Here is a 12,574-nt window from a genome sequence, read left to right as displayed (position 1 = left end):
CGCCTAGGGAGGTGACCTCTGTTCTCAACTCTTTTACCTCGTGGGAGATGTCCCTTCGAAGCTCTTGGAGGTCGCTCCGGAGCGAATCGAACAGGGAGGCATGAAAGCCCCTCATCCTCCTCCACCTCGCCCCTCGCTTCCGGACCTCTCGCAGCAGGGAGCCCCTCGGGAGCCCCACCCGGCACTGGGCAGGCCCCGGTGAGCATGTCTCTGACTGTCCGTTCACACTTTCCTTTAGCGGTCGCCATCTCTCCAGCTCCCCACCGCGCCGTGGGACCAGCTCAGTTGAAGCCTCCTCACAGGTAAGCTCAGGGGTCGGGCCACCCGAGGCCCACCGAAGTTACCAGCCGCCGCTAGCCTCCCCACCTGTGGGCAATACATGTCTCCTCTCTGCCGCACCACCTGCATCGTCTCCTGGGAGGTCCACCGCGGGCCGTCTGCACCGCAGATCAGTGGCCCCAGGGCCTCACACCATCAAGGGCCTCTCTATGGCCTGGTCCAGCCACCCAAGCGTGCAGCCGCACTCGTCTTTCCAGCAGAGGCGTAGGCCCAATGCTCCTCGTGACTTCAGCGCACCGCGCCACATCAAGGGCATACCTTAGCCCCCGGCGGCCCAGCCGCACAGCGCCCTCCCTGGCCGCCGGCGCGCCACCTCTCGTGGCCGCCTGGACCCCGGGTCCCAGGGCCGCCGCACGGCCTGGACCGCCGCAGGCCGCGCTCTCCTGGCGCCGGCACCAGCCACGCGGCTCTGCCTCGCCGCTCGATTCCTCTGCGGGTGCCCAGACCCCCCTGGGGCCACCACCGTCCGCGGCTCTGGGCGCAATTCCCCCAGGCCTCTGAGAAGCACCTCTACCGGGGTCGCAACAGCTATGCCAGAAGCCTAGGCGGCGGAGCTCGGACGAACACGTCCGTTCACGCTGCCATCTTGCCACGCCCCCCCAAGCATTTTTTAATCTATCTATCAATCAGTACTTCTATAGCATGGCTAATCACCCGTAGGGTCCATAGGTGCTGTTTGCGGTGGTACTGCTTAATCGAAGAGCCAGGTCTTGAGGTCCTTCCTGAACTGCTTCAGTGCTACGGTCTGTGAGTTGGAGAGGTAGCGCGTTCCATAGAAGCTTTGTAGGAGTTTGGTAGGTTCCAGTGCAACTGGTAAAAGCTCCTTTTTTACTTTATCCACATTTGGAAACGAAAACACCGCCTTTGGCTCAAGAGGTCTGAAACCAGAATAACTAGTTATAATATTAGGCTTTTAAAAGATAAGAGTTGATGTGTATGTGATAGATTTTGAGGTGCATGTTTCCACAGCCAGCTGAGCCCGAGTTCCTTTGACTAAGTGTATGTTACAGGTATTTGGTCTTTTTATTTATTTATTTTTTAATTTAAATGTATTTGTTTAATTTTTTCTCTCGTTGAGCTTGGCGTACCGCAGTTTGTTCACAAACTGTGTGGCGGATTTCACTGATTTAATGTAGCCTTAGAGCCCGCCGTAGCAGCCTATACTGGCCCTTAAAGGCCTTGCCAAAGGCGAGAGCCTTTAACAGGGGAGGAGAACTTTAATGGTCAGTATAGTCCAGCTACAAAGGGCTAGAAGGCTATTAGAACATTCCGCCCCTAGAGGGCAGAATATTGTAATAAATTAATAAAAGCCTTCAAGGAGCCTGAGGGAATAAAGATCCCCTCGGGCTCCCTGAGGTCTTTAACAAAGTACATTGGAATGTTGACGGTCGGGCTTTTACTGGCCAGTACCACCCCTGAGCACTCCAATGTCTGCAATGGAGCCCCGACATTCCAATGTTCTAATATAGCCTTAGCGGGCTCTACTGGCCATTAAAGGACTGCTCCCTTGTTAAAGGCCAGAGCCGAAGGTGAGGGCCTTTAACAAGGGAACAGGACTTTAAGGCTATTTGAATATTCTGCCATTGGAGGGCAGAATGTTCTAATACATAAAACAAAGTTCTCATAGAGCCCAAGTGGATTAAAATCCCCCTCGGAGCAAAGCACATTGGAATGTTGACGCTTGGGCTTTTACCAGCTAGTAAAAGCCTTGAGCACTCAATTGTCTCCAATGGAGCTCGCAACACTCCAATGTTCTAATATAGGAGAAAAGGCATTTGTCTATTATACTTAGAACATTTGCCTGCTTAAATGTCCATGAAAAATTGGGGCCTGTGTTTTAAAGATTTGATGTTAGCTTGACTCTCACCCTGAAGTTAACTACTTCAGGATCTGACCTATCCGGGGGTATTCTAGACCGGAGCTTGAGGTGCGCCAGCCCTCCATCATCTGGAGCCTGCACTGTGCAAGGAAATGGAGAGATCCAGTGTCCATTCCTTCGTCTGCTGGAAATGAGAGCTTTTGGCATCCTCCACCCAGTCGGGTGTGAAGCTGAGCATTCCACTCCAAAGAAAGGTGTCTCCTGGGTCTTCAGTTCAACTCTTGGCATGACATCAGTGGTTACACCGGAGAAAGACCTTGTGGAAGAAGCTCTGCTGTAGCAGCTGCATTGTGGCAAGGCTGCGGTTCTGCTAGACACTGAACAGATAAATCTTCCGAACAGCTTAAATCCTTCTCCACCCCGGCAAATGTGTATCATTTGCATTTACCTGAAATTATTGAGATTTGTAGGGTTTCAGCATGGGGTTGAGTCCACATGTTGATTTCGATACCAGGGCTAGTGTCAGGTTTTGAGTGGAAGAAAACTACAAGGTGATGGAAGGAATGTTTGAATGAATCTTGGCCACTGGCGATCACTCGTCCCATTCCAGAACATCATTTTTCACCCAGTGTGCCATTTTGAGTAGAAATTAAGCTTATTTAAATCAGCCTTAGTCATTCTCCAGTAGAAGCAGTCCAACCTGAACTGCTAGGTCTCCTACAGATGGGAACACAAGCAACCCGGAACAGTTTCGACCTACTTGGGTCTCCTCATTGAGGTACAGCTTGGGTCCTGTAGCACAGTGAGCACGGATACCCCCTTCTAGGTATACCCGTCGCATTTAGGGCATCCGCTGCAAAAACAAGCTGCTGGAAGAAATGCTTGACGTCCTCTCAGGCACTGGTGATTGTTGGGTCCAACGTTTAGCCAGTCAGTTTTGGCTCATTGTGCTGCAGTGTCCTAGACCATTTCTAGATCACTTTTTGGTGTTTGTCATTGTGATGTCCCAAGTGGGACTGGTTTCCCGGTCTCACTGTGCCACTGGAATCCAGCTGCACCCGGCTGAAGAGCCCCCATCAGGCTGAGACCAGTCCTGGGTTGCTTGTGTTCGGTTCAGAGAAGCAGGCTTGGGAGTTCACCCTGGACTGTTCCCTCAGGAGCATGACCAAGGCTGATTTACATATGGCCGAGTCTAATCTGAGGTGGCATGGTGGGGAAAAAATGATGGCTGGGGATGCAGCCGACTAATTACCAGTGGTTGGGATTAATTCACATAAACTGTCACTTTATTGTACTCAAGTTTGGAAGTGGCACTTTTTTGTGAAATTACTTAGGTCAGTCACTATTCCATTCATCTGGAGTACAAAACTCAAGACTAAGGGGCTCATTATGTACATGGCGGTCTGGGCCGCCATTCCGGCGGTGGCAGTAAATACCGCCATCCGGCATGGTTACCGAGACTGCCATATAATGAACCGCCAAAACCGCACGGCGGAAGACACCGCCAGCGGTAATGCTGGCGGGGGCGGTGTGTTCCTATCCGACAGGGCAGCACTGCAAGGAGCGCTGCCCTCCGGATAATGATACCCATTCTGCCAGCATTTTCCCAGCAGTTCACACCACCAGGGAAAGGCTGGTGGAATGGGTATCTTGGGGCGATCTGGGGACCCCTGCACTGCCCATGCACTTGGCAGGGGCCCCCGTGCAGTGATCGGGCAGTGTTCTGCGCGACAGGTGCTGCTGCACCCGCCGCACACCAACATTGGCTGCGGCCCAATTTGGAGCTGCTGTCAATGTTATGGCCCAGCGGGGGAAACATACGGCCGGCGGGGGTAGTCGTGCTGGCGGTCTTCTGTGGACTGCCAGCGCTGAGAGATCACAACGAGGGCCTAAATATTGTTTTTGGATCTGTCTATGGAAACTTTTTTTTTTTTTTTTTTCATGTATGTATATTTTTTCTTTTGTGGCCCAGCTGTTTGACTCGGTTGCTTCGCAGTGTAGTGTTCAGTTATTGTCTGCGCATCCGCTTTCGTACTTTTGTGCCTCGTTCATGTGTGTCCCTGAGATCCAGGCATGCAGTATCTGTCTCTCCTGATCAAAGCCTTCTAGGGGAACCGTGAAAAAATAATCCATCAGGAGAGACCAGAGCTTCAGAAGGCCAGTGGCGAGCCGGTGGCTGCCCCTGGGTGCAGCCCCCCAGACTCCAGATCCAAGGGGGGGCTGTGGGGTTGTCAGTTGAGTTGGGAGGGGCAGCTGTCCTGGCAGGAGGGAGAGACGGAGAAATTGACTGAATGGACGTCACTATCACTTCCTCGCGCTCATTAAAATATACACTTTTCATTCTTATGTAATTTCGTGTACTTCTGTATTTTTCACCGAAATGTATTCTTTTTTTCTAAAATTATCTGACTCTCCAAAATTCACTCCGGTAAGTCTGTGGGGATGGGGAAAAAATGTGTCCAAATGTGTGGTACTGGAGCACCACCTGGTGGTGAGAACCGAGGCTGCAGTCCAGTGCACACACATGGATCGGGAACAGCATAGTTTGGTATCTCGTCCCCTCTCTCGCCTTCCCGCTCACTTCTGCGCTGGCCTAGTTTGCAAACGTGCTGGATGTTAGTTGGTCTTCTCTACTCAAATTATTTTCTTGAGGCATTTTTTCTTTCAGATCGCTCTAAGACCCAGAAGCCCAGTTTCATCGACATGCCGACTTGCACAGCGCAATTTTGTTTTGTTTTGTTTTTTGCTCAAGCCTGTCGATAACGGATTATGTGGCAAATGCGACAGATCCGCGATTAGGTGGAAAGCACCTTCACCATACAATCTCATGATTGAAATGGCCCTGGCTGTCTCACATCATACGATAGCAGAAAAAAATTGACAAAAATAGATCTCGCATAGGTGACACCTATTCGCTTTGCCAGTGATTGCTAAAAAGGGAGACCAGATGAGCCCAACAAACTATGGCTTCATTACATTGTTGGATGTTGAGTCCAAAGCCTACAGGAAACGCCTTTGAAAGGTCGAGCGCCTTGGGCCTGCTACAGTCATCCAAGTGCTGTTCCTTGGGTTGGTTTCTGACCCGCTCTGGTGCTGCCCGTGGGTTCCTGCTGCTCACCGTGGTAAAACGGGGCCTTAGCTCAGGCCGTGGCCCCAGTACACTTCTGTGGACTGCAGTGCTGCGTTTGAAGCACCCGATAGACATCGATTAGGTCACAAATGACGGAACTGGGGCCTTTCTCCTGTCCGGCTTGCTCCGTTCAGGTCTTGTGTTCTGCAGCTTGGGTCAGGATTAACCCAGAGGGTGGGTGCTCGGTTTCTAAATGTACTTGTTCTAGCTGTGGGCGAGTTTTAATTACTCTGGAGTAATCTGAGCCATTTGGACATTCTCATTACTCTGGGGATTACTGCAAATTACGTCTGTTCTCGTAATTTTGTGTAATGTCGGGCAGCAACGCCTACCCAAGAGCAAGTGAGGACAGCTGCTGCTGTTTCTCTTTCATTTAGCTCTATTTTCTTAGCAGAAAATGCATCCTCTGTTCCGTTTTGGATGCAAGAGTATATTTTGAAAACAGCGCTAACTACAAGGTTACTCTCCTTCCATACCTCCACAGAATCCCAAGTAATTTTGCGTAATTACGCTACAGCAAATTGCACGAGTTACGCCCGCCCTTAGTGTTTTTTCTTGTACTGCTGAACTGGGCTCCGTCCTGTTGAAAGCCTTTAGGACTCGGAAGCCGCCAGTGTGCCCTTACCCCCAACACCGGTCATACACCAACCGACAAGACAATTTAGTTTGATGGAAGAAGTATTTATTTTTATATATACATTCATTAAAATTCATAGAAACAATTTATGCAAGTCATCATATGCACATTACTCAAATAAAACATTTCACTGCAAACTTAATATATATACTGTTATAGACGATACTTTTTCATTTGTAACCATAAATTATTTTGACAGGATCCCTTCCTGTCCTGAACCTCCTTTGGACCACACAGGGACTGGTCGCCACCTGTTCCTTGCCCCCATGCTCAGGGTTCCACCCCCTCTCCAAACACTAATCAGCCAAGGGGTGTACCGGGGCGGCCCAGGGCATGAGCCCCGTGACCACCCCAGTGATCTGGGCTCCCTACCCCCAAACACGTGTGTCCATCCGCAGGTTGGTCCAGGACTTCAGGATCCTATCTCTGTTGTTATACCGGGGCCCCACCCCTGGGGTCCCCTCTGTTGCTTCCGGTTACTTTATTCTCTCTTCCTCCAAGCCTAATCATAAGGAGAGGGTGGGTGGGAATCAATAACAGGCCTGTCCATTCGGGCCGCCGGCGCCAGGAAGAAGAAGGCTGAGCCTTCTGGGGGGGGGGCGCTTTTATGCCCCCCCACTGGCGTGCGTTGGCCCACACTGGTCCGGCACTGCTGCCGACCCACAACGTTCTCCGAGTGTTTTACTTCCGCTCTCGAGGTGCGCGAGCGGAAGCCGCAGGGCAGCCTGCGCACAACTAGTGCGAGGGCCAGGTCCCGGCGTCCCCGACCCCTAAGTGGCCGCGCTCCCCCCATGCTGGGGAGGCGCTTTTCCATACACCCTGGTGGCAGTAAGCACATACATAACTTTAAGACCATATAGTGATTGTGGTTAAGATTCATGTTGCTTTGTTCCTTGAAAGGCACTTGCTGCTTATAATGTGGCCACTTGAGTTTTACTGAGAAGCAATAGAACGAAAATTGTGACCTTTGTTGAAGGCAAGAAAAACTGTGGCCCCTGGGAAGTAGGGGCAGATTACATCCCCCAGCCATCTACGTAGTGTGGCTGAGTGCGAAAGGATCCATAGATCACCACCTAGCATACGCAAAAACGAAGTATCCTCGCTCGCTTGTGCTGCAGAGAAGAGCACGGATACGCTACATAGTCCTGCAGAAGAGGCCTAGTGCCCGCTCCCTGTTTTCAGGAAGGTTTTCCTACAGATTGAGAACATGTAGCGAAACATCATTCAGAGTGCGCACGCAGCCCCTAATCAGACTTGCATTTGGGCTGGTGAATTGCACATTGTCGGCTAATCAGGCATTTCTGCGATGTACTTTGCTCGACTATCAAAAGTGAGTTGATTATTATCCATTGTGTGCCAGCTGTCCCTTCACAAGATGCTGGACCCTGTGCACTTGTAGTGTGCTGCCACAGCATGTTGTGGAATACACTTTTCTGCACTCCAAGTTTTTTTTTTTTTTGAGCTGTGGTGAACGAATGCTCTTATCGTGGCCTCTGTTGTCCTTGCCTTTTAAAGTCTGTTTGTGTTTGACCTGCAAGTACAATGTGCTAATCCCACTTTGCTTCCACAGTTGAACCTGCTCTCTACCCCCTCTGGGGTTAACAAGAGCTGGCTGGTGACAGCCAGACATTTGCAGTCAGTTTTGTGGCATCAGTCTTGCTCTGTGCTTCAGAAGCATTCCTCCCTCTGTAAGAAAGGGAGTAATTACCCAAACGCCCTCCCTCACTTTCACTTTTGTGATGGGGTTTTCTTCTGTGAACAGGCACTTGCCTCAATGCACCTCTCTGGCATAACACGTTTAGTGTTTACCTTTCTTGAGGATGAAGACACGCCTGATGCTTGAGGGGTGCTGAAAAGAGTTTGTTTGGGGAGACCCTTCTGTGCCTTTGATGACCTCTACTTCAGCCCTAATTCATTTCTAAGTCCGCGTGGTTGGCATAAGTGCTTCAATCAGCTCTTCTAGGAAGATGTTTTTGAAATTCAGGTTCTTTTCTCTCACAGATGCTTTACGAGAGATCAAGAAGTACGATGTCAGTGAGAACGTGGACCTGAAGAACAATCCTGTGGCAGTCGAGCATATTCACATGAAGCTTTTCCGGGCCCAGCGGAATCTGTACATTGCTGGCTTCTCCCTACTGCTCTCCTTGTGAGTACTTTTTATGAAGCGTTAAAGCATTTAGTTTCGTCTCATGATGTAATTCCCCTTTCAGCTTCATAACCTCATAGGCAAAGCAAGTAGGTCTTGCCTACAAAAGCTGTTAGCTATGTCAATATTTTTTAACCCATGCTGTAGAGCACGATGGCCTAAAGTTTTTTAAAAAAGCTATGAAATGGCCGGCGTTGGCCGTGTCAGTGTTTTATTTCTGGCTGGACAGGGTAGGAGGCAACACAGTGCGAAATGGGTTGTGTAGGGGGGCAACAGGGGCACCAGGTGTGTTGGGTGGTGGGGGGCAACTGTTAGCGTCGGCCAGCGATGGCTTCGTTGCTTTTTTTTTTTTTTTTTTTTGCCATTGCAGGGCAGTAGGCAACATGGGGCGGAGGGGAGGCAAGAAACACACAGTGGGGAGGGGGAAGGAAGCAACACTGAAGGAGGTGGGGTGAAGGGCATCTGGGAAGGAGGGAGGGGCAGGAAGAAACATGGAATGGGGAGGAGTAGACTGCGGAGGCAGCAGAAGGAACATACTCTCATAGAGTGCTTAAACACTACAAAAATAGTAGCGCTTGAAAAAAGAGCAGGAAAGGACGCAAGTAATACACCCGTGCTCCAGGGGAGGGACACACACACACTTGATATGGAAATATACCTATGGGGCCAATAAGAAGCAAGCCAATGAGTGACAGTGAAGCCAACCAGTGGTAGCGTAATGGGCGGCCTCTAAGCTCACTCTTAGAAAACAGTAGATGTCGCAGGTGACCGTTGTAGGAAGTTGGCTCTGTATGTGCTATTTCAAAGTAAGGAATAGCATGCACAGAGTCCAAGGGTTCCCCTTAGAGGTAAAATAGTGGTAAAAAGAGATAATACTAATGCTCTATTTTGTGGTAGTGTGGTCGAGCAGTAGGCTTATCCAAGGAGTAGTGTTAAGCATTTGTTGTACATACACATAGACAATAAATGAGGTACACACACTCAGAGACAAATCCAGCCAATAGGTTTTGTATAGAAAAATATCTTTTCTTAGTTTATTTTAAGAACCACAGGTTCAAATTTAACATGTAATATCTTGTTTGAAAGGTATTGTAGGTAAGTACATTAGGAACTTTGAATCATTTCAATTGCATGTATACTTTTCAAGTTATTCACAAATAGCTATTTTAAAAGTGGACACTTAGTGCAATTTTCACAGTTCCTGGGAGAGGTAAGTTTTTGTTAGTTTTACCAGGTAAGTAAGACACTTACAGGGTTCAGTTCTTGGTCCAAGGTAGCCCACCGTTGGGGGTTCAGAGCAACCCCAAAGTTACCACACCAGCAGCTCAGGGCCGGTCAGGTGCAGAGTTCAAAGTGGTGCCCAAAACGCATAGGCTTCAATGGAGAGAAGGGGGTGCCCCGGTTCCAGTCTGCCAGCAGGTAAGTACCCGCGTCTTCGGAGGGCAGACCAGGGGGGTTTTGTAGAACACCGGGGGGGACACAAGCCCACACAGAAATTTCACCCTCAGCGGCGCGGGGGCGGCCGGGTGCAGTGTTAGAACAAGCGTCGGGTTCGCAATGGAAGTCAATGAGAGATCAAGGGATCTCTTCAGCGCTGCAGGCAGGTAAGGGGGGGCTTCCTCAGGGAAACCTCCACTTGGGCAAGGGAGAGGGACTCCTGGGGGTCACTTCTGCAGTGAAAGTCCGGTCCTTCAGGTCCTGGGGGCTGCGGGTGCAGGGTCTTTTCCAGGCGTCGGGACTTAGGTTTCAAAGAGTCGCGGTCAGGGGAAGCCTCGGGATTCCCTCTGCAGGCGGCGCTGTGGGGGCTCAGGGGGGACAGGTTTTGGTACTCACAGTCGTAGAGTAGTCCGGGGGTCCTCCCTGAGGTGTTGGTTCTCCACCAGCCGAGTCGGGGTCGCCGGGTGCAGTGTTGCAAGTCTCACGCTTCTTGCGGGGAGATTGCAGGGTTCTTTAAAGCTGCTCCTTTGGATAAAGTTGCAGTCTTTTTGGAGCAGGTCCGCTGTCCTCGGGAGTGTCTTGTCTTCGTCGAAGCAGGGCAGTCCTCAGAGGAGTCGGAGGTCGCTGGTCCCTTTGGAAGGCGTCGCTGGAGCAGAGTTCTTTGGAAGGCAGGAGACAGGCCGGTGAGTTTCTGGAGCCAAGGCAGTTGTTGTCTTCTGGCCTTCCTCTGCAGGGGTTTTCAGCTAGGCAGTCCTTCTTCTTGTTGTTGCAGGAATCTAAATCTTTAGGTTCAGGGGAGCCCTTAAATACTAAATTTAAGGGCGTGTTCAGGTCTGGGGGGTTAGTAGCCAATGGCTACTAGCCCTGAGGGTGAGTACACCCTCTTTGTGCCTCCTCCCAAGGGGAGGGGGTCACATCCCTAATCCTATTGGGGGAATCCTCCATCTGCAAGATGGAGGATTTCTAAAAGTTAGTCACCTCAGCTCAGGACACCTTAGGGGCTGTCCTGACTGGCCAGTGACTCCTCCTTGTTATTCTCATTATTTTCTCCGGCCTTGCCGCCAAAAGTGGGGGCCGGGGCCGGAGGGGGCGGGCAACTCCTCTAGCTGGAGTGTCCTGCGGTGCTGTGACAAAGGGGTGAGCCTTTGAGGCTCACCGCCAGGTGTTACAGCTCCTGCCTGGGGGAGGTGTTAGCATCTCCACCCAGTGCAGGCTTTGTTACTGGCCTCAGAGTGACAAAGGCACTCTCCCCATGGGGCCAGCAACATGTCTCTAGTGTGGCAGGCTGCTGGAACCAGTCAGCCTACACAGATAGTCGGTTAAGTTTCAGGGGGCACCTCTAAGGTGCCCTCTAGGGTGTATTTTGCAATAAAATGGACACTGGCATCAGTGTGCATTTATTGTGCTGAGAAGTTTGATACCAAACTTCCCAGTTTTCAGTGTAGCCATTATGGTGCTGTGGAGTTCGTGTTTGACAAACTCCCAGACCATATACTCTTATGGCTACCCTGCACTTACAATGTCTAAGGTTTTGTTTAGACACTGTAGGGGTACCATGCTCATGCACTGGTACCCTCACCTATGGTATAGTGCACCCTGCCTTAGGGCTGTAAGGCCTGCTAGAGGGGTGACTGACCTATACTTGCATAGGCAGTGAGAGGCTGGCATGGCACCCTGAGGGGAGTGCCATGTCGACTTACTCGTTTTGTTCTCACTAGCACACTCAAGCTGGCAAGCAGTGTGTCTGTGCTGAGTGAGAGGTCTCCAGGGTGGCATAAGACATGCTGCAGCCCTTAGAGACCTTCCTTGGCATCAGGGTCCTTGGTACTAGAAGTACCAGTTACAAGGGACTTATCTGGATGCCAGGGTCTGCCAATTGTGGATACAAAAGTACAGGTTAGGGAAAGAACACTGGTGCTGGGGCCTGGTTAGCAGGGTCCCAGCACACTTTCAATTGTAAACATAGCATCAGCAAAGGCAAAAAGTCAGGGGGTAACCATGCCAAGGAGGCATTTCCTTACAACCGTGCATCTGCTGTCTTAAGTGAGACCTAAAAAAATGTGTCCGCATGAGCGCAAAACTAATAACCCGTGGGGTCATTCTCCTCATTATTTCCCCGGGCATAGGATGAAAAATGTTGTGAAAAGTGGGGTGAAAGAAACTAAAGTATTTTAGATAATCTGCAATGTTGAATCTTCAAATTATTCATGATAGCCTACGCTTGCGAGTACATTCCAAGAGGTATTTGCAGTCCAGGCAAATGCTATGTATCGTGACAATTTGGACTTCTGCTGATTTAAGTTTCTTGTGTGGCACTTCTTTTGAGCTCTTTATAAGGTTGAGGTTTATTATTTGATATCAAGATGGGTCACCTATCCGATGAGGCCTCGGGGCACTGATGGGCCAAGGTGCTTAGCTGGAATTGAATGAAGCTTGATATTGGTCAGAGGCCCCAAGATTGACTCTGTTGAAAAGTTTACTCGGATCAGAGCCATACGTACTCTTTCCCCCAGAGATGCATAGATTTTCTTTATGGCTCAAAGTCCCTGGGAATCCTCTCTCACGTTTTCTGGTTTTGCTCAAATGAATCAAGTCACTAGCAAGTGAGAGTTGTCTTCGTAAAGTGTACAGTAGACGGTTATTAAAAAAAAAAAAAAAAAGTTATATATTTTTCATGCTGATAGTTAAAATTTGAGGATGTCATTGAGCCACCAGGTTTGCCATGGAGCTAAACCGAGAATTCTAGAAGATTGATTTTGACCACCCTACATCACCGCCTGCACCTCCTAATTAAACATTTGAAAGTTATTTGGGTTCAAACTACTGGTTCTTGATTGATACACTTTAGGATTTGTCTGATGGGGGGGGGGATCCTTCTCCTTGTGAGTATATAGCAATAAATAATGTTTGTGTGTCTGGAGTAGGGACGGCCACCTTAAGCATGGCCGGGAAGAGGAAAGCCACGATGCCCTTCTTGGTACCTTTAGCCCATATTATAAGTTTGATTTATTGGAGGTGCTCCATGGTCTTGCGTGGTTCTCAGTAATACCCTGAAAATGCCCCTGA

The 12,574-nt window shown here is 49.9% G+C and overlaps 1 protein-coding gene across 1 annotated transcript in view; it reads left to right on the top strand.

The window, feature by feature from the left end:
* The window catches only part of BCAP31 (B cell receptor associated protein 31), a 91,419-nt gene that overhangs the window by 32,955 nt on the left and 45,890 nt on the right, over positions 1 to 12,574 (top strand). The window contains exon 4 of the mRNA XM_069209414.1: positions 7,927 to 8,071. Coding sequence (XP_069065515.1) covers positions 7,927 to 8,071 — 145 coding nt within the window. The remainder of the gene's footprint in view (positions 1 to 7,926; positions 8,072 to 12,574) is intronic.

Source organism: Pleurodeles waltl, chromosome 10 (genome assembly GCF_031143425.1).
Source record: "Pleurodeles waltl isolate 20211129_DDA chromosome 10, aPleWal1.hap1.20221129, whole genome shotgun sequence".
Taxonomy (NCBI): Eukaryota; Metazoa; Chordata; class Amphibia; order Caudata; family Salamandridae; genus Pleurodeles; species Pleurodeles waltl.
Note: the sequence above shows the minus strand (reverse complement) of the source record. Positions and strands in the feature narration are given on the sequence as shown.